This window comes from Propithecus coquereli, unplaced genomic scaffold (genome assembly GCF_000956105.1).
Source record: "Propithecus coquereli isolate 6110/MARCELLA unplaced genomic scaffold, Pcoq_1.0 Scaffold175, whole genome shotgun sequence".
Taxonomy (NCBI): domain Eukaryota; kingdom Metazoa; phylum Chordata; class Mammalia; order Primates; family Indriidae; genus Propithecus; species Propithecus coquereli.
In genome coordinates, this window is record NW_012142190.1 from 963494 (window position 1) to 984684 (window position 21191).

Sequence of the window (21191 nt, forward strand, 5' to 3'; positions counted from 1 at the left end):
CTGAACCTGTACAAGACAAGTACCCCCAACCTTGATCTTTTACTTTAAAAATTGTCTTGACTATTCTGGTCCTTCACTCTTGCACACAAACTCTGGAATCTGCTTGTCAAGTTCTATGAAAAATGAACACAATTAAGTCTTTTTTTTTCAACTGCTACATAATTAAAGGAAGAGCAATTAGATTTAACTAAGATCAGCAAACATGCTGAGCAATAATTATACTCTAGGCACCATGTTACATGACAGAGACACAAAGAAGGCTCAGCATCATGAAAAAACATCAAACCAAGTGGTTCTGCAGAGGGGCAGCGCTACTCTACAGGGGATCAAAATCTGCGAGGATATTTAGGGTTGCAGCAATGTTGGCATTTAGTGGGTGGGGCTGTCAGTATCTCCGTTCAGAAGACAAGCAGAAGTGTAGGAGACCATGGAGGACAGAGGCTAATAAATGTCAGCTGAAGGGTATGAGGTAGGGAGAAAAGACAACATTTTCAGTACACAATCACATGTCACAGAGAGAATTACCCTACACTATTATTAACTATCGAGCTGGTTAGTTGTCAGCTCATTCTTCTCGATTCTCTTCCTTTATCCATGCCAGTGGTGCTCTCTGCATGTGACATATTATTTTCTTTTTTTAATTTTTATGTCAGGGTATTATGAGGGTACAAACATTTTGGTTACATTTTATGTCTTTGCCTCACCCAAGTGAGGGTTAGAGTCATGATTATTAATATTGTCACCAAAGTATGAAGATATTCCACTGCTCATAGTAACCGAAGGACTAAGCCTCTGGTTTCACTACTGGACACTGGCCATCTTTTGTGTATATACGCATCGTAGTATCACCAACTTACCATTTGAAAGGCAAGACCTCCTTCATCAGAGTGTGAAAATCTGCAAGGTACAAATTCTGCATGATTATAGAATTCAGCTGGGTCCAGTTCAATACATAAACCTAATCTCTTTACATTTTTCTCCTTAAACTGTCAGGACAACCAGGGTCTTTCAGCCAGATCCTTGAGGTAGGAAAATGACCTTCTTATTCTTCCTTCAGGGACAGCTCCTAGAATTCATTCTTTACAGTGCTTGGATATCCTGAGCTGATCAATCTAGTCTATCAAAATCTCATGGAGTTGAACCCCTACTTTATACCATATATAAAAGCTAATTTAAAATAAATCAAAGACCTAGATTGTAAGATTCAAAATATAAAACTCTTAGAAGAAAACATAGATGTAAATCTTAATGACCTGTATTAGGCAATGGTTTGTTAGATATGATGCCTAAAACATAAACGACTATAAAAAAAAGATAAATCAGACTGCATCAAAATAAAAAAAGCTTTTGTGCTTCAGAGGACACTATTAAAAAAGTGAAAAGACAAACCACAGAATTGGAGAAAATATTTACAAATTGTGTATATGATAAGGGTCTAATATACAGAATATATAAGAACTTACATAAATTCAACAATAAGACAAATAATTTTCTTAAATGAGCATAGGATTTGAATAGACTTTTCTCCAAAGAAGATATATAAATGACCAAGAAGCATATGAAAAGGTGCCTACTAGTCCTTAGGGAAATGCAAATGAAAACCATAATGAGATACCTCTTTAAAACCCATAGGATGGCTATAATAAAACATACAATAACAAGTATTGATGGGAATATGGAGAAATCAAAACCTTAATACATTGCTGTGGGATTATAAAATGGTGCAACTGCTTTGGAAAACAGTCTGGCATTTTCTCAAAATGTTAAACACAGAGTTACCATGTGACTCAGCAGTTTTATTCATAGGTATATGCCCAAGAGAATTGAAAACATATGTCCACAGAAAAACTTGCACGTGTATGTGCATTGTTCATAATAGTCATAAAGTGGAAACTATGTCCATCAACTGATGAATGAACTAAATATGGTATATCCATATAATGGAATATTATTCAGCCATAAGACAGAATAAAATACTGACACATGCTACAACATGCATGAATCTTGAAAATGTTATGCTGATGAAAGAAGCCAGGTACAGAAGGCCACGTATTGCATGATTCGATTTATATGAAATGTCCACAATAGACAAATCCATAGAGACAGAAAGTAGATCAGAGGCTTTCAGAGGCTGAGGGGAACGGGGACTAGCTGTTCTAATGGGTACAGGGTTTCTTTCTGGGATGATAAATGTGCTCTGAAATTACATAGGGGTGATAGTACATAACCTTGTGATTATACTGAAACCCACAAACTGTACACTTCAAGAGGGTAAATTTTATGCTATTTGAATTATAACTCAATAAAAGAAATCTCATCCATGAGGTTTCTTTCCCTAGATCCCCTGGTAGAAACAAGTTTCTTAAATTGTGATTCAGCTCTATATCTCTGCCCTGAGAGACCCCTGGTGTTCTTCTCTCATGCAGTTCGTATTCCTATTCTCTGTCCCACATGTCTGCATTGTGAATACAGCGGATTCCAACCAGTCTGTTGCAGGGTTGTCCTGTCCCCTGATGGTATGCTCTTATGTGACACAAAAATGAACATCCTCAAACCCACCATTGCACACCATTCATTACCGCAGAATGACCAGGCTCTGCTCCTGTGTAAGAAGGCTCTGCTCCCTAAACCCCTTCACCCTTCTCATCTCCCCACCCTGAGAATTAAGTTTAAGTCTGAGCTGCTCTGGTCCTGCATTACTGCTATGGTTGGAGTGTGTTCCTTCCAAAATTCAGATGTTGCCAATCTGATAGTATTAAGAGATGAAGACTTCATAGTGATGAGGCCAGGAGGGCTCCTCCCTCATGAATGGGATCAAGGCCCTCATGAAAGAGGCTTCGCACAGCGTTTGGCCCACTGGCCCTTCTGCTTTCCCTCTGCCGCATGAAGGCACAGTATTCTCCCCTTGGAAGATGCAGCCCTCCCCAGAAAACCAAACCTGCCAGTTCCTTGATCTTGTACTTCCCAGCCTCCAGAAATGTGAGAAAATAAATTCCTGTTCTTTGTAAATTACCTAGTCTATGGTATTTTGTTATAGCAGCACAAAATGGACTAAGACAACTACAAAGAGAGGAAGACATGTGCAAACCAGGTCAGAAAAGCCTGTGCTAAGGAAAGAAAGAAGGTCGCTTGTAGAATTTTAGGCCCCAGGAGGAAGAAGCGTAGGTCTACGGGAACCCTGATATCCCCCTACAAAGTAATGAGTGGTGCTGTCTCAACCTCCTCAAAAGGATAGTTGGGACTATGACTCAAGTCCGGGTGAGCATTTAGGAGTTCTGGTCCATGTTCAATGCTCTTTCCACTACTGTTCATACATTTATTGGAAATGCCAATAAACTGAGCTTGAATTTTAAAAAGGAGACATAATGCCAATAGGGGACAAACGCTAACTAGACCAAAATGAGGTTCTTAAGGTAGGGGAAGGCTGTAGAAGAAAAGCAAAACAGTCATTAATGTAATGTTATTACATGATGGCATTACAGCCAAACTCTAAGATATGAGTTTCACTGATTTTGAATATTTATCAATATTATAATGATTAAACTAGTCTCTTCACTGATTTTGTTTTTATTTTTATTTTTTTACAATCCCAGGTAATCAAGTTGTGTAATGTTCTGGCTGCATGATTAGCTAATTGATGCGTATTTCATTGATTTAGCAGCATTTATCACTTGGTAATAAAATTTAGTTTGATTATTAAAGTATCAACTGAATGTTTTATTCCCTCTCTGCTGCATATTTTAACCCAGGTGCATATTTTCTCTTTCACATTAGAAAGCTAACATAAACCTGAGATCTTGCCGTTTCAGCAAAGCTATTTCTTTTTCTAAATGAAATATCTAAGAAAAGTTGAGATTCCATAGGAAAAAAGGTTAGATATGAAAAGTTTTGAATTCCGGCTCTTTTACAAAGAGGAGCCGTTAAGACTAAGAGTGAGGGGAAAGTTCTGAAAGATGGCTCTCAGCACAGTAAACCCTCACGGCAAGCTTTGGTGCTTATATAAATCCTTACACTATCCACGTGAAACATCGATTGGTCTCCCCGACGTCTCAGGCACTGTGGCAAACCTCAGAGATAAGGAGATGAGAGGTCTGTCTATAATCCCGAGACGTCCATAATTAAAGTGTGTGTGTCAGTTTGAAGAAATTCGGAAAAGGTACAGTGAGCCCTGCGCAAGTGCTGGCTGATAATGCTATTGTTATTTGTGCCCACCACTTGGCGAATCACTGATGAACACATGAGCTGTTTGGTCCAGGGAAGGGACAAGAGAGAAACACACGCTGCAATGACCGGGAAGAAAGTGACACACATTTTAACAAAAGTACCAAAGTAGAACAAGGGAAGCTTAACTCACAGGTGTATGGGAAGGGACTAACAAAGACATTCGAAGTGGGTTTTGGCAATCCGGTGGGGTTTGCATTTGTAAAGACAGGGAAGGCCAGTGTTAGGGAACTATGTGATTGGCAAAGAGTCTGGTATGGCTGAAGGGTAAGATTCCGGAGGCAAAATGGGAAGTTCAGGGAGAAAGACAGGTGGAGGAAGATGGTAGAAAGCCGTGAGTGACATGCGACAGCGTTGCGTCTTATTTGCGCAGCCAAGGGGAGCGTCTGCAGGCTTCGAACGGGAGATCAGGAGTTCATGATAAAGCACTGAGGCTTGGCAAGACAAGGGAGCGACACATCCCCTTCCTCCCGTGTAGCCCGGTCTGTGTGACGTTTCCTTCCTCTCCCCTCTCGTCAACCTCTCGCTCATCCACCTTCACTCAGAAGCTGTGGCAGGGACAGAAGGTAAAAGTTAAGCCATAATTCGAAGAAACTGTCAGTGGTGGATGCTGGAAGAGACAGGGAGAAGAGAGAGGTCAGGGAGCCAAAAGGTTGAATAGCCAATAACTATATGAAAAATATCTCAATCCCACACTTGTCAGAGACTTAAAAATCAAAACCAGTTAATGTCATGTCCAACTGATTGCCAAAATTAAAGTCTGGCGACACTACATTCACCACCTGTGGTGAATGTGAATTACAACAAGCCATTTGGAAAGCAGTTGTGAATATCTAGGAACGCTGAATAAACTTTCTGTCCCAGCAAGTTCACTGGACATAGAATCGATGATGTGTTATACTTCTTAAGCTTGATGTTATTATTATTGTGTTATTATTCTCACCTTTTTTCTATATCTGAAATAGTTTATCATACATTTTAAAGACAATCATCCTGTCACTCTTCTCCTTAGTCCTTCATCCTGCAGGTATTACCAGATTTACCTCAATCCTTTCCTTTCTGCTCACTTAGAGCAGCCCATCTGATATTAATCCTTGAATACTTTCCAAGTTCCCACGAAAAACTAATTTGTCATGATGACTAGCTACAGAACTTAAAATTAGAACATATGTCAATAACTAACCCATAAGAGCATACGACATACCAGACACTAAATGTTTTCTTGTGCTAACTCTTGCATAAACTTTTGAAAAATTCCCTGGTATCAGCTCTTTTAATTCTCACAACAGCTTAAAGAGGTAGATTACCATTATCTTCACTTACAAATGAAGAAACTGAGGTGAAGACAGGTGCTAGGTAGAGGAGGCGATATTCACTCCCCAGCCATCTTGCTCCCAAATCTGCACCACTAACCACCTTGCTGATGTTTCTGCTGCACTGTGGCCAAGTGGAGGGTGGACAAATTGCCTGAGTCATTCAGACAACAGTCAACTGGGATTGGTTAGAAATGAGTCGACTGCATTAGCCTTGTGAGCCACTTCTACTGGCTGAATTTTCCAGAACATTTTTCTGGTTCCCACAGGCAGTTTGTTTATTTCCAGTTGTTTTCTTCCTCTGACCAAGCAATGGTTTAATGTTGTCAGCATTGCTGTGAAGTACTTGGAGCATCTATAGCATTCAACAGCCATTTCCAAATTCAGAGTACTTTTCATTTACTGAATAATGCATATTTAATTACTGGCCAACTTAAGCTGGCTTTCAGAGAGTGGAACTGTTTATTGCCAGCTGTATCCCACAATCATAGACAAGAATAGAGTTTTATATGATTTTATTTTTTGGTAATTCGAGCCCTCTTTCAGAGGGGAGTGCATAGCTTCCCTAACACTTGTACTTCAAACAGATGAATTGCTTCCCAGCCTGGAGAGCAGCCAACTCTCTGAATTGACGTGTTCACTGAATAATAAATTGCATGTAAGGGAATGGTGCCAGATGCAAGAGGTTTTGATAAAAGGGCATTTGAGCTCTATAAATGATACAAAATATTTCACTTCTTAAGAAATTTTAATAAATTGTTGAATAAAAGACTCTATGAGAAAGGTTTTGTGCTCGATTCAGCTTTTGCTACGCATTTCAGTGAACAGATTATTCTGACAATATGTCGGCAGTAGGCTAGACGTTAGATAAATACATGTGAAATATTTCTAGTGGCTGAGCTGTCCTCCCCCTATCTGAAATATCTGAGTTCTAGCACTGGACTGGTGAGTCCACTGGGTAATTCAGAAGCTCAGACTCACTGTTTTGCAAGTTCATGGTGTCGCTTTTCCTGATGGGGTTTGAATCGAACATGCTTCTTTATCTGCATGCTTTTTTCATCTGACACTCAGGACACAGTGCAGATCTTTCTGTGGAATTTTAGTGCATTCACTCTGTTTGCATGGGGCAAATGCATTCTCTTAGCCCTATTTTGAACTATTAAAAAAACCTTGCACAGCATCTTAAAAGAACTATCGAGCACAGGTTCTGTGTTGAGAAATAGCACATTCTTCATTTTTCCTTCCTAAATATGCTTTTCTTTAGAAACAACACAAATCTTCACAATTTTAAACAGACTTTCAGGTCTTCAGAGGGAGAAAGGCAACAATCTCTTACTCTCAATGGTTGAATAAAATGTCAGGATGTTAGGAACACTAAAGCCATTTTGATAATGTTATCCTTTTTATGCAGGCCCTATCTAAGTAGCATGTTACGACTATCCTTTTTAAAGGATGAAAACAAAAAATTTAATCTTTTATTAAAATTCTCTATACTTCTTCCAGCTGTCATTGCTTATTTTTCACGGTAGATGGTCACGTTCCTACATCTGGACGGTTTTATTCCAAACAAGCAGTAATCTCAGTACATTCAGGCTCTTTAAATTAATAGAGCAGGCCTCACAGCTGTACTCAGAGGTATATTTAGAAGATTTATCCTTTAACAGAGAATAGATGGTGGTACCACTGTCTTTAACAGATTGCAAATGTATAAACCACAAAAGGTTTGGAAAATTTTAGAAGAAAAGTTTGGGCCAAACAACTTTGCATATTTAAATCTGACACAAACACAATCCCAGTATGCCGTGTCTGCAGAGTGTCAGAGCAGTGGATTATAAACAAGCTGTTCTAGAGGCAAAGAGACTATTTCTAAATTGACTAGTAAACTGCAATTATCAATAAATGTCTTCCGTCTTGGAAATCAACTAGGCTCTAATTTAGGGTCATCCCAGTTTGATAAGGCCTCAGCTTTTCAGGCAAAAAGCTTTCGTGAGTTTCAAAGGAATTCTCTGTCTCCATTCTCCCCACCCTCTACCTTCATCCGAAGCTTCTTACTCTGGAGGTACAGTGAGCTGGATTTCAGGGAGCTCTGAATAAACTTCCTGGGCTCACGGTACATGCGCACATTCTTATTCCCAATTCTCCTGGGTCACTCATACTGTATTTCCAAAAAATGGGCTACCCATCCTCTGTGAGTTATCAAATAAATGCTAATTATATACATACACAATTGCTCCTACACGTATGCAAACTGTATGTGCATGTGCACATACGTAAAATTTTCAAGGAGTGAGGCTACTCTTGGCTTTTGTGGAGCCCCTTTCAATGCAGGGGATTTGTGTGGCAGACATTCATGCAGTGACTAAAGGGAGCTCTTTGCCACATACGGTTCCGGAGAGATACTTCTCAAGGTCACTCACTGAGAATTAGGTCAAGTTCTAAAGCAGATGATGGCGTTAGGATTGGCTGGCACGTGCGAATGGCAAGAGGTCCATCCATTTTTCATGAAGTTATAATTAACACACCGTCTGCCTCCCGCAGGTTCAACCTTTGGGAATGAGGAACAGCCGGCTCTGAAGGCGGCACTGCCTTCTAAAGACACGCCCAAGGGGGCCAGCCGGGTGGTCCCGCCGGCATCCTCCAGCGTGACAGCACCCCGCAGGAGCTTACTCCCAGCGCCAAAATCCACTTCCACACCCACCGGTAAGTCTTTCTGTCTAGGGGAGGCTCGATAGTGCAGTGCCCTTTCTGCGTTAATAAAAAGTCTTTTGAAAGTCCCTAAATAACATCAGTTATTTAGATGGGATGATGAGTTTTAAATGATATTTAATAATAATGATACCACTATTTTCAAGGCATTTTTGTGTATAATATTAATGTGTTTAAATTCTCACAGCTGCCTCTCATTCATCCCGTAACTGGTATCCCTTTGAATCACACAGTTTCGATTTCAGAAAGCAAGAACCAAGCTATTTTAAGCAGATTGGCATTTGGCTCAATGAAGTGGGTGCTCATGAAATCACTGGAAGGGCCGTAGGAGCAAGCTCCAGGCTGCACCTCCAGGAATGAGTCCCAAGCCCCACAGGAAAGGCTGACTCCACAACAGTGTGGGTGCTCTGTGCCCCCTGCTGGCTCAAGGTTCGGACCTCCAAAGCTAGGACCCAAGGATGGATGAGCTGCTCCTGCAGCACGGTTGGCTCTAGAGCCATGCTGTGCCTGCTGGATTCATGCCAGCAAAAGAAATCCCCGTGCCCTGCCTCTCCACACCCACAGAGCTAGTGACTGGACGTGGCGAACTGAGCTGATGCAAAGGTGTACGAGTGCATCTGTTTGCTGGCAGGGATGTCAAAGCATGTTGTTCTTAGCTTTCCTTCCTCTGCACTATAAACGGCACACTCCTGGGAAGGTGCGATAGATGTTGAGCCCTAATCCACCATGCATAGCTCACCAATGTCAGTATTTATTTTTCCATATTTTTCTTCTATGCTCATATAATCATATATCAATATATATACATATGCACTCATGGGTTTTATGAGGTTTTAAAAATGAGATTGCATCATACCCATTTTGCTACATGTTGTTTTCCTTACTCAGAAGATGTCACAGAAATCCCTCCAAGTCAGTGGTGTGGCTCATTCTTCTCAGTGGCTGCATGGTATGGATGTGCACCATGACTTATCCAACCCTCCCCTCACTGATGGGCATTCACTCTGTAGCCAGTGTTTGCCACGACAAACAGTGCTGCAGTAACAGCCTTGAGTGGGTGGCATTCTTTCTATGGGATCAGTTCCCAGAAGTGAGATTGCTGTGTTTGATTCATTAATAGATAGCACGAGATTCCTTTTCAAAGAGGCTGCAATGTTTTCCACCCATGTCCTCGCTAAGAATAGGTACTAGCCCTTTCTAACATTTTGGTGCACTCGATGGGAGTAAAGTGTTATCCCAATGTTATCTTATTTTATATCTCCCTGACCACTAACCAGACTAGCTGGAGCCGCTTGCTCTAATAGCAACTCGACATTCCCTTCGGTAAGACTTAAATTGGCTTGTCTAGTTTTGTTCCTCAGGGGAAGAGAAGCTTCCAGGGGCAGTGACCCTGTCTATTTTGTCCAACATAGCATCCCCATTGCCTGCCACAGTGCCTGACTCACAGTACAGACTTAACGTCTTTTTGTTAATGGTTAAATTAATCAATGAATGAATTAATGTCACATAGAATTTGAATCTTGCAGTTCCAGGTTATTAACAGTTTGGTCTTGGTTTAATTAGAAAATAATTAGATAAGCCTATGATAAGTCTAATTACAGTTGTTGAATCAACCAATGTTTCTCAAACTCCAGTGCGTCAGAGTCACCAGCGGGGTTTGTAAAAACACAGATTACAAGGCCCCGTGCCCAGAGCTTTGGATTCAGTAGGTTTGGTTTGGGGCCTGAGAATTTGCATTGCTAACGAATTCGCTGCTGTTGCTGCTGCTGGGGGTGTAGAGATCACACTTCATGAACCACTGGTGTAGAAAAATGGGCCAGGAACTTGGGCAGACGATTCTTAAACAAAGAAATGCAAATGGCTCTTAGTCACATGAAAAGATAATCAACCTCACTCTTAAGAAAAATGAGAAATAAAACGTCAGTGGACTACAGAATTGCACCTAATAGACTGGCAAAAAACCCAAAAGTTTGACAACACACCCTATTTGTGAGGCTACAAGGAAACGGGCATTGTTGTCTATTGCTGGTGGGAATATGAAATGGTGCAAGTCCTGTGAAGGGGCGTTTGGCAGCATGTAACAAAACCACACGTGCATTCATTCTTTGACATGACAGTCCCGCCCCAGGAGTCTTTCCCAAAGGTAGGCTGGCAAAAACAGTCGTGAAGTGATTCATTGCAGCACTATTCAAAGTAACAGAAGACTGAAAACATTCTAAATCCAATATGACAGCTGTCCTTATAAGAAAAAGAGAAGAGAGACACACACAAGGGTAGACAGAGAGAACACCCCATGACGACAGAGGCCGAGATCAGTTATGCTACTACTCACTGAGGATGGCCATCAACCACCAGAGGTCAGGGGAGAGGCATGGGACAGATTTGCCTTCTGAGCCCCCAAGAAAGAATCAGTTCTACTGACATTGCAATTGGACACTGCTGGCCTCCTGAACTGTGAAAGAATAAATTTGTGTTGTTTTAAGCCAAAAAAAAAACAAGACTGAAAACAACTGAAATGTCCATTCACGGGGCACTGGCTGAACAGACTGTGACACAGCCCCAGGATGTGTGGAAATCTCTCCGTGTACCACTAGACAGCGATTTCCAGGAAACAAATCCGTAAGTATCAAAAGCAAGGTAAAGAAAAGTGTGCAGTAGGCTACCTCCTATCTAAACATAGGGAAAGATTAAATTATATGTAAGCTTATATTCATAAAAACCAATAGAAGAACAAGCTGTGGGTTTTTTTAAAAATGATTACCTGTAGGGGAAAGGAAGGGGCAGAAGGAGGGAATAAAGGTAGAGGCCAATGACAGACGTTGAATACACCTTGCTTTGTAGATTTGAAGTCACGTGAATATTTTACACCATTGTGCATTAACATTAAATTTTTTAAAAATGATATCTAAACATCAAAAGTGAACTGAATCAAATGAAAGTGATTGTATAGCCTGTTGGTGGCATAACCACACAGGGAAGTACATCCTTCATAATATATACCCTAGGTTCTGAAAGAATTGCCACAACAATCCGAAAGTGTTTTCAATAATTATATTGTTGGTGGTAATGTTGGTATTAGGATTCTGCATCTGCTGTTATTCTGAATGTGCACATTATGGGATAAGTGTGATGTGGGTATTATGGGATAAAATATAAACTCCTATGAATTTATCTTTAAAAGCAGTATTCCCAGCTCTGTTCACTGGAAAGTTATAAATAGTGACTAAACCAACAGTAACAAGCACCCCTAGTGCTCAGGCTGTGGTCTCTAAATACATTTCCCAGGACAGGGAGATGGGGGTTCTTGAAGCAACAGCTGTTACGGGTCTAAGACAGGAAAAGTAGATCCCAGAATATCTTGCCATACTAGAAAGCTAAGAAGGGTTCTATTGAAAAGACTCAAGAGACAACCTATATAAGCTTCTACTGGTAAAAATATAAAATTTTAAAAAGAGTTTGAATATCAATAAGATTAGTAACTGCAATGGATTAATGCTCATCAAAATACATGTGTGTCAATGAGAACATAGGATACAAAACACACCCAAAACCAGTCGCTTGGAGCATGCTAGGAAAGAACCTCATTATTTTAAAATCTCATAATAAAGAAACAGATAAAACATTTTAGCTGCTTCTCCTATTCACTCTGTCTCTCGAGATAACCAAATAGTTGATGAGAGGGAAGTTTCTCTTTATGAAAGTATTTAGCTAATAAAGAAGATATGAAAATATCACCCTTTTGCGTTTCTAATCAATCGGTAGATGAAGGCAATGATCAGCAGTTGAGAGAGATAACCAGATGTTATGAACCATCCTGATGGAAATATATACCACGTACCTATGAATTAGTCTTAGGGGAAAAAATGAATCTGATGCAGCCTCTAGATTTAACTAATTTACTGGAAATACAAAGGAATGTAGAGAAGCATATTCAATAACACGTTGGGGACAGAGTCAGCAAACCCAGACTCTAGGAAACTCTGTAGGACAGACCAGATGATACTCAACAATAGCAACAACAAAAAGTTGTGTGGATTTTTTCTGTAATAATTTAAAAAGATTTATTCTGCGCTAAATTTGAGGACAATGGCCCAGAGCCACGCCCAGGAAGTCTTGAGCAAGTGGACTCGCTGTGGCTGGGTTACAGTTTGGTTTTTTATCAACAACAAAAATTGTAAAAACAGAAACTAAAACATCTTTGGGGGGAAGAAAAGGAGAGGGAGTGAGAACCTGTAGATTATGAAAGACTACTATGTCAACCAATTGCAGCATGGATCTAATTTTAGATCCTAATTCAAACAAACACACCAAAAAAAATTTTGAAGATAATTGGGAAAATATGAACATTGGCTATTTGATATTAAGAAATTGTTAATTTTTGAGTTTGATGGTAGTAGTTTTGGTTCTATTTTTTAAGAGTTTTAGAAATTCACGTATATGAAATATGCGATCTGCGATTTCCTTCAAAATAACCCAGGACGGTGGTGAGCAGAGTCTGTGTCTTATAGAAGATGAAACAACATTGGCCACACACTGCTCATTGTTCAAGTTGGGTAATGGAATACAGCAAGTTAACTTGACTAGTCTCTCTACTTTATTATGTATTTAAAGTGCCACATAATAGCATGATAAAATGTGCATTGAGAGTGGTTGTTTTCACGGAAGGAGAGTTAAATGGAAATAAGGTATTTCAAGTGTCAAGAAGAGGGGAAACGGCAGGTAGTGTTTAGGACCATAAAGATTTCATTACTTTCCCAAGCATTTCTGCATAACACAGGCAATTTTTGAAAGCCAGGGAATCTTGATAACAATTTTCTTCCACTTTGTATTACTTTAGAAAACACTAATGTACAGAATCTCATTTGATCCTCACAAAGATCCTAAGAGGTAGGCAGAGAATTTATTACAAATGGAGAAACTGCAGCTGAGAGATGTGAACTGAGTTGTCCAAGGTCATGCAGTGGCATCCAGAAATAAACGTGTGTTGTGCATGTTCCCCGTGCTCTTTCCATAATACTATGAATACCCAGCTGGGAGCTGTCACAATTGTGGCTGCAGTATGTCCATTACCAGCGCATGCCATGTGTGTGAACTGGAGATGGTGGGCATCGGGACAGCACCTAGGGTTTCCCGCCGCAGGTCCAGCTCTCCTTGAGGCCACCTGGTTAGGAGTTCAGGTGGGGATGTCTTGACCTCTGTGTGATGCTTCCTTACTAACCTCGCTCATGGCTGAATAGACCCCACAAACGATCTGCAGGTTTTCCATAGAACTCCAAATAATGCCATGTAGGGAGAGGAGTGTGAGCCTTGCCTTAACAGCAGAAATCATTTTGTGTGTGTGTGTGTGAAAACATACACACAGCCCTTCCTTACTGAACATGTGTGTCACTTTCTCCAAAGGCAACATTTTAAGTCTATGGTTGCTTGTTCCTTCTTATGGTGAGCTTTGTTGAAAACTCAAGTAAACATTTTATCAAGTGTTCTGCAAGCATCCAACAGATTTACTGGACTTGCTCTTCTAGGCATAGATTTTAATGACCATAATAATTGCTTCCTTTCCTATTCTAGACCAAAGCACATTGAACAGTTGCTCTACCTTCCTGGATTCAGTGACCAGGTTACTGAGGATTGTGCTGGGGCATAGACGGTCCTGGAGATAGAAAGATGAGTGAGACATGATTCCTGTCCCCAAAGGGTTCACAGGCTGGTGCGGGGGAAGCACAGAGAAACAATTATTAAGACATTGTTGATCAATGGGGTTTGGGGTTTTATTCTTTTGTGTTTTTTTCTTTTTGTAGAAACAGTCTTGCTCTGTCACCCAGGCTGGAGTGCAGGGGCACGATCGTAACTCCCTGTAACCTTGAATTCCTAGGCTCAAATCATCCTCCTGCCTTAGCCTCCCGAGTAGCTGGGATTACAGGAGCCCACCACCACATCCTGCTAAGTTTTCTTACTTTTTGTAGAGACGGGGTCTTGCTATGTTGCCCAGGCTTGTCCCAAACTCCTGGCCTCAAGTGATCCTCCCACCTCAGCCCCCCAAAGTGCTGAGATTACAGGCATGAGCCACCTTGCCTGCCCAGCCTATGGATCGATGTTTTAATGAGCTATTATTATACAGCCTAACATATGTAGGGCTTGGTCAGGAATGCCACAGGCTTCCTCACTCAGACGACTGGGAGGCTAATGCTGCCTTTACCTACTAGACTGAAGGCAAAAGGACAAGTTTAGAGGACAGATAGTAAATTTGGTTTTGGATGAGGTAAGTTTGAGGTGCTTGGGAAACATCCGAATTATTATGTTCAGTGGGCAGCTGGGAATAAGCCTGGAGCTCTAAGGAACGTTTCAAGTTGGAGGTTTAGATTTGGAAGTCATGAGCTTATAGTCTTTGCTCTGGGAATTGAGGTGAAGGGTATATGTGAGTTTGCCAGAGACGATGTAGAGAGTGCAAAGAAAAAGAAGGTCTGAGAGTAGCCCCGTCAGTGACACCAACACAGAAAGAGCAGACAGGGGAGGCCCCTGTGCAGAAAGAGCTTGCAGAGCAGAGGGGAGAGCAGCTGGGGAAACAAAAGCCATGAGCAGAGGTCACTCCCCCGAGGAGTGGAAAGGGGAAGGGGAGGAAAATAGGGTGGCGGCTTGAAGGGGAAGCACAGACAAAGGAAGTTCTTGGTCTTTAGAGTGAGTGAGACTGAACCTTTATGTTTAGAAACATCAAGAAGAGGAAAGAGTGAAGGTGAGAAGAGTAGAGAAGAGCTGGAGCAGGGCTGTTGGGTGCGGGGGAAGCCAGGCCCTGCGGCACGAGCGGGGCTGGTCCTGGACGGAGCTGCACCTTCTTTCTCTGTCTAAGAGCAGAGGCTCCACTTGACCTTGGAGATGGACTCTGAGGGAGCTTTGACAAAATGGTTCACTTGCTTTCTGACCCTCCGTGACCTGTTGGTTCACTAGTGGTAATGTCAGAATGCAGTGCATGTCCCAAATGCCTGATCCACCGTCAAGGGGTGGCGTCTATTCTTGGCCTCAGCATTGCAGATGCTGCTCTTTAAGAGGACAGTCTCAGGGACTGCAAAAAAAGCCAAATTGTTTCTTCGCCCCAATGGTCATTTTGCATCAATATTTCTTCTAGCTTGCCTTTGTGTATCCTAAAATAAATCCAATTTTTTGCCAGTTTTTTATTTAAAAAGTGTTTTTTTCTATTTTTGTGTAACAAATCAAAATATGGGATTTGTTTTCCTACCATTTAGTTGTAGAAGATTTTGGTGTTGGGGCCCTGATGCTTGTTGAAGCTCCAGGACTAAGCAGTAATTAAAGCATATAATGGAAAAACTTTTTTAGCTTTTACAGGTAGGAGACTGAACAGCCTTTCCCAGCAGGGCTCAACAGTGGACTGAAGGACGGGTGGTAAAGGCACCCACTCCCACCAGGAGGCCGGGTGGGCACCAATCCCAGCTCCACGTCCTGGCCATGTGACCTGGGACAAGTCGACATTAGGGACTCTTTTCATATTTATCAGTTAAAAAATGTGGGGGGATAATAGTACCTACTCCATGGGATTGGTTTGAGAATTAATATAAATGAAAGGACATAGAACATAGTAGGTATTTCCTAAGGGCCGAGTCTGAGAGGGTTAATTTGAGTATGAAGAAATTTTAGGGGGAAATGGACACTTCCCCGTCTCTCATAGGCAGAAGAGCGGCTTTAACGAGACCTGCTCTGCTCTCTCTGAAATTGGTATTTATTTGTGTTTTCCCTTGCCCCACCTCACACCCCGCGCTGCTCTGACCATGCACAGTACGCCTTTTTTCCTCCTCAAAATTCACCAGTGCAGAGGAAAACCATATCGTAGTGAAAAACTTCCCTGTGATCCCACATATCTCCAACAGAAGATGCCTGTACAATTCCAAAGCTAGGAGACAAAAAGTGAGAAGCCCCTGAAACACTTTCTATGCCCTACTCTACAGGATTATTTTGTTGCTTTTGCCCATAAATCTGTAATATTTACTTACTGGTTAAAAGATAGCTAAGTTTCCTGTGCCATGTTTCCTTCAGGCCAGTAGTTTCCTGAAAATAGTCAGCATCCTGGTGGCCCTTTCTGTAAGTCCCTCTGCTAGGAGCATCCTTTATGCCACACGACTGGCCCCTCCCGCTCCCTGCCCAGCCCCTTCCCTCCCTACACTGCCCTGCCCCCTTCACACAGCCCCGCCCCTCCTCCTCTCCTTGCTCTCATTAACACCTGTCTTTCCTTCAGGTCTTGACCTGCATGTTGCCTCTCCAGGGCTCTTCTCCCCTCGTAGCTCTTCTCATGAATGTAGTTGTCTGATGATTTCTGCGGCTGTCTAATGTCTCTGCCCTCATTCATGTAGTGGTGCCTGTTTTACTTATCCCCAAATCCTTAGCACCAGCAACGTGCCTGGCACAAAGCAGGCTCTCAACAAATGCCTGTTGAATGAATGAAAGTTATAATTTCCCTAATGATTTGAGGGCACCTGCTACAGCCAGTGCTCAGAAAGAATTTGTGACTTGTGGCAGGTGGTTATATAATGAAGCAACAGGACAAACCAGTGCCCCAGGATAAGTCAGAGATATGCCCTTCTGCTAGTACTGGCTCCAGCAGGTAGCCTGAGAACCCACCTGTTCTGAGTCTCTCGTGGAACTGGGCAAGGAGGTCGGCTTCCCATGCACTGATAGGAAGTTACAGAGCCCTGCCAGGTAGACCAGCTGACAGCTGCCTCCAGTCTCATCTCTCTGTGCTGGCTTCCTCTCTTCATTGCTGTTAACCCTGCAGCCTTGCGGTCAGCGGCAGCCTCCTCCTCCAGGGTCCACGGTGAGGGACAGCCCCAGCCACTGGAGGGCCAGTGAGACACGCAGCAGACAGTTCTTGAGTCTTCACCCAAACCTACTCAGAAACTTATTTCAATGGTGTCCTAAGGCTCTGTATTTGATTTTCAAAAGGCATACAAATTTTCTATCCATTTTCGCATCATTGACTCAAGGGAGGATGCACTAGGAGGCATACAAGGATTAACAACCCCCAGTTTACCTGGCAGGGGACCCCACAGCAGCCGCTGTGCAGACCCTTGGCTGTGACCCCTGCAGACACCCAGCAACCTGGCCTCTCCCACCTTTTCTAGCCTCTGAACTGAGCTCACAGGTGGTCATCTCCCTTAGTGTCCATCGTGCTGACCTCATGAGATGGTTGAGGTCACAGGGCTCCCTGGGCTAAGGTGGGCTGTGTTCTTTCTCCATCGTCAGGGGTAAGATCCATGAGAAAGAGGCCTTGTTTGTTTCGTTCCCCAGCTCAGGTAAGGAGGCCACAGAGAAGATGGAGTTGAGTTGTCCGAGGAGGCTGTGGATTGGGAAAACAAAGGAGAAAGCTTGTTTTAAATGTGTTCAGGACTTTTTCTGCTAAGTTTTACCTAACTCCGAAGGTCTCCTTGCATTTTAAATTCATTGTGAAAGGGTAAATTTATTAGAGACTTTTAGGTTTGCATTTATTCCATTCTTTTGAATTTCTAATTTAAATAAAATCTAGTTTCTAAAACAAAATCTTGTTTCACATTACCTTGTTCTGTCATCAAGGGAATTATTAATAAAGAGCAAAGGTGACCATGCAGATTATAGTTAAATCCCAAATAATTGGATTTCTTGGGACTGCGAGGTGTTTGGGTTATTTTAATTACTTAGACAACAAAAACCTTGTTGTTTTAACCCCTGGTGGAAACATTTCTAAACTGTGATACTTTGTTTTCCTCCCTTAGTGATTCTAGGCTAATGATGGTGGAGCTTTTGTGTCTCAGCTGCTTGGTTGCTGACATCCCTGTTGTAGGTAGGACGTGTACCAACAACAGAACATACCCTGGGAGTACTTGGGCTTTTTCCTTTAACCTACATCTCTGATGTGAGTTTTTTTGTGAGTGATTTATTTCTGGTTCACTCATTCAACAAACATCTAAGTGCTTGCTTTAAGGCACAGGCACTTGGATTCAAAGATAATAATTAGAACAGCCCTAACCCTTAAGAGACTCACAATAAGGTAAACAGATTTGTAACCTATTAACATTAGAATGAGAGTGATAGGTCTATAATCTTATTACCTGGACTCCAATCAATTCTAGTAGACCAAGAATTCACAGTAAGATGGTCTAAGAAAAGAGTGACCTGCAAAAGTTTAAATTAAATATAATTGGTTTATTGATGATTTATTTAATCATTTTCTATTATATGTTTAATCACTTTCTGATTTATTTGTTGTTTACTCATTTTCTCATTTCAGAAAAGATCCAAAGTAGTTTGCAGTAAAGGGCACAGTATAACACAAATGCAGAGATAAAAATCCAAGTAATAGAAAGAAGAAAAGCGTGCGACAAAACCAAGCTGGGAGCTTCCTGGCTAAGGGCAAAAGAAGAAACATAATCAGGGGTAAAAAAGAGCCTGCCATTTCATCAGGAGAGAAAAACTCACTTCCTAGCACAAATTTTTAAGATCTTAATTCCATGAATTTTAAAACAGTTCATTGAAAAACAAAACTGATAATAACTTTAATTTATGTTTTAAATCATTTTTTCTCATAATCGAATAGAGAATAGTTTACAATTTTGGAATAGGGAAAGCCTTTCAAAGCATAACATGAAAACTGGAAAAATAGACGGGGAAGGGTGTAACAGCTGTTTGCCCCTTGGCTTGGGGGTGCGTTACACGGCCAGGTGGGGGTGGTTCAGCGGTGGCCTAGTCAGAGGTGAAGGGGAACCAGGGCTACTCAACCAGAGCGAGACACTCCAGCTGAGGTTCCAGGTCCAAGGTGGCAGAGCGCAGTAGGCGCACGGGCCGTGGGAGTGGAGCACAGCATCGTCTCCTCTGGGGGAGCACGGCTGTGTGGATGTCAGGCAGCTCCCTCAGCCGGGCTTAGTGCCTGTTAGGGCTGCAGAGGACCTCAGTAGTGAGGTCTTCAGGTGTCCAGGATGTTGATAGGGATTACTGGGACCTCTTGCTTACCTCCTCACCACAGGGAGAAGTTCTGCCTGGTTCCCAGCTAATTCTGGTTAGGGGATTAGATGGTGGAGACCCGGCATTTCCTTCCCTTCTCCACGTGGCTGTCCTGAGTTTCTGGGCTCGCTGGGGTTTCTGCTGTTCCTTTGATGTACTCCAGCACTCTCCTTTAGTTATTTGCATTAAGCTGTAGTTGTTTATTTGTTGCTTTGGCTGTCATTGTAGGGAGGACAGTGCCGCAGGCTGCTAGTTGGCCATCTTGCTGATATCACCTGTGGCTACAAACCAATTAGCCACAAATCAATTAAATCAGTGATACATATTAAATAACAGTTGTTTGAAGAGATTTCTTATGGAAGCTAATGTAATATATCCAGGAGTGTACCTCTTTCGAAATCTAACTTTATAAGCATGAGTTTGGAGACTCCAGAGAAGCAAATGGTCTTCGTGTGCTGGGCATTCACCTGTCCTCACACTGAGACTCGTCTCGATTCAGTTTATGGTGGCAAATAAGTCAACATTAATTTGTCTTACATGTAATAGTCTATGTTAATAATTGAAAGGATGCATAAGTGTTTTAGATACCAGGCATATAAATAACAAAATTATTTTATAAAAGTCTTTTCTTCTTTTCCTTTTTTAAAAAAGATACATTTGCTGAGCAAATGTATGTACCATGCAGTATGCTTAGGGGTTTACATACTCTACCTCATTTAATGCTCAAGGAAACTGGGGTTTGGAGAAGTTAAGTAACTCCCCCAGCGTCATACAACTTCTTTGTAGCAGGGCGGGAATCAACCTAGGTCTGTCTGACTTTAAAAACCTGTAGATCTAACCTCTGTGCTATGCTGCTTAAATATTCTTACTCATATGGAAGCCAACTAATTACATTGTATTGAAATAACCATGATTAAAAAATACACCTTAGAGACTCAGGTCTTTTTGCTGGTTACCGCACATACAGCTTCCCAGGTCCCCTACGATAATTCTGTGGTCTGTCCACACCCCTCCCTCCCAGAGGTTTCAGACACAGGCCGAGAGCTAATGCACTGTACTGAACATGTTTGGAGGTGTAAAATATGATCCGCTCCTCTAATTTTGTTTTCCTGTGAGTTAATAATGATCGTTGCCTCATTGACGTCAGTGTGATGACAATGGAAAGTGTTGTGGGTTTAGTGTTAACGATAAAAAATATATATACACTAAACGTCCTATGCAGGGCTGTGTAAAAGGAAGGATCCCAAGTATTTCAGAGACTTAGTCTCGGTCTTGCAGTGGTTCTTTTTCTCAAACTTTTCATGAAATGCTTTTCTGTTGTTCATATGTCAAATACAACATCTCTCTAGTACATTAAGCCATATAATTTTACATGGATAGTTGGGCTTTACCCATTGACTCCTCTAACTGGTTTGCACTGTTGTGGCAAGTATGAAAATATTTCCAGTTGAAAATATTGATCCAAAGATAGATTCTTGGTCAGTATGCCCTCTGACTCTGTCATGTTGGCATGATATATTACAGAAAATAAAATTCCTTTATTCAGACTAAGGTATAGAAGGATTTCCTATAGTTATACAGAAACTGAGCAGCTAGTATCTTATTAAAGGGTTCCTCTCTACCTAAGGAAAAAAATCCCTGGGAAAAGAGAGGCTGCTACTCTGTGAGTTACAGAAATTCTACTTGTATCATAAAAATTAATTTTGCAGGTGGTTACCTCTGAATTAAATTCCACAAATTTAAGTCATGCTATAATTTAAAAATATAAGTAGCTTGTCAACATCATCGAACGTGTTTGTTGAATACTTTGATGTGCATTCGCACTAGACAGGGCTGCTCTGCCAGTTCTGCCTGCCTCCCTCCAGTTCGCTCAGGCATCAGCTCCCCTTCCTGGACACATCTTAAATAAAGAAATTAGGAACACTCATGCACTGTTGGTGGGATTGCAAACTAGTGCAACCTCTGTGGAAAGCA

The 21191-nt window shown here is 41.7% G+C and overlaps 1 protein-coding gene across 1 annotated transcript in view; it reads left to right on the plus strand.

The window, feature by feature from the left end:
• MTUS2 (microtubule associated tumor suppressor candidate 2) overlaps positions 1–21191 on the plus strand; it is a 369464-nt gene that overhangs the window by 198422 nt on the left and 149851 nt on the right. The window contains exon 4 of the mRNA XM_012642132.1: positions 8073–8234. Coding sequence (XP_012497586.1) covers positions 8073–8234 — 162 coding nt within the window. The remainder of the gene's footprint in view (positions 1–8072; positions 8235–21191) is intronic.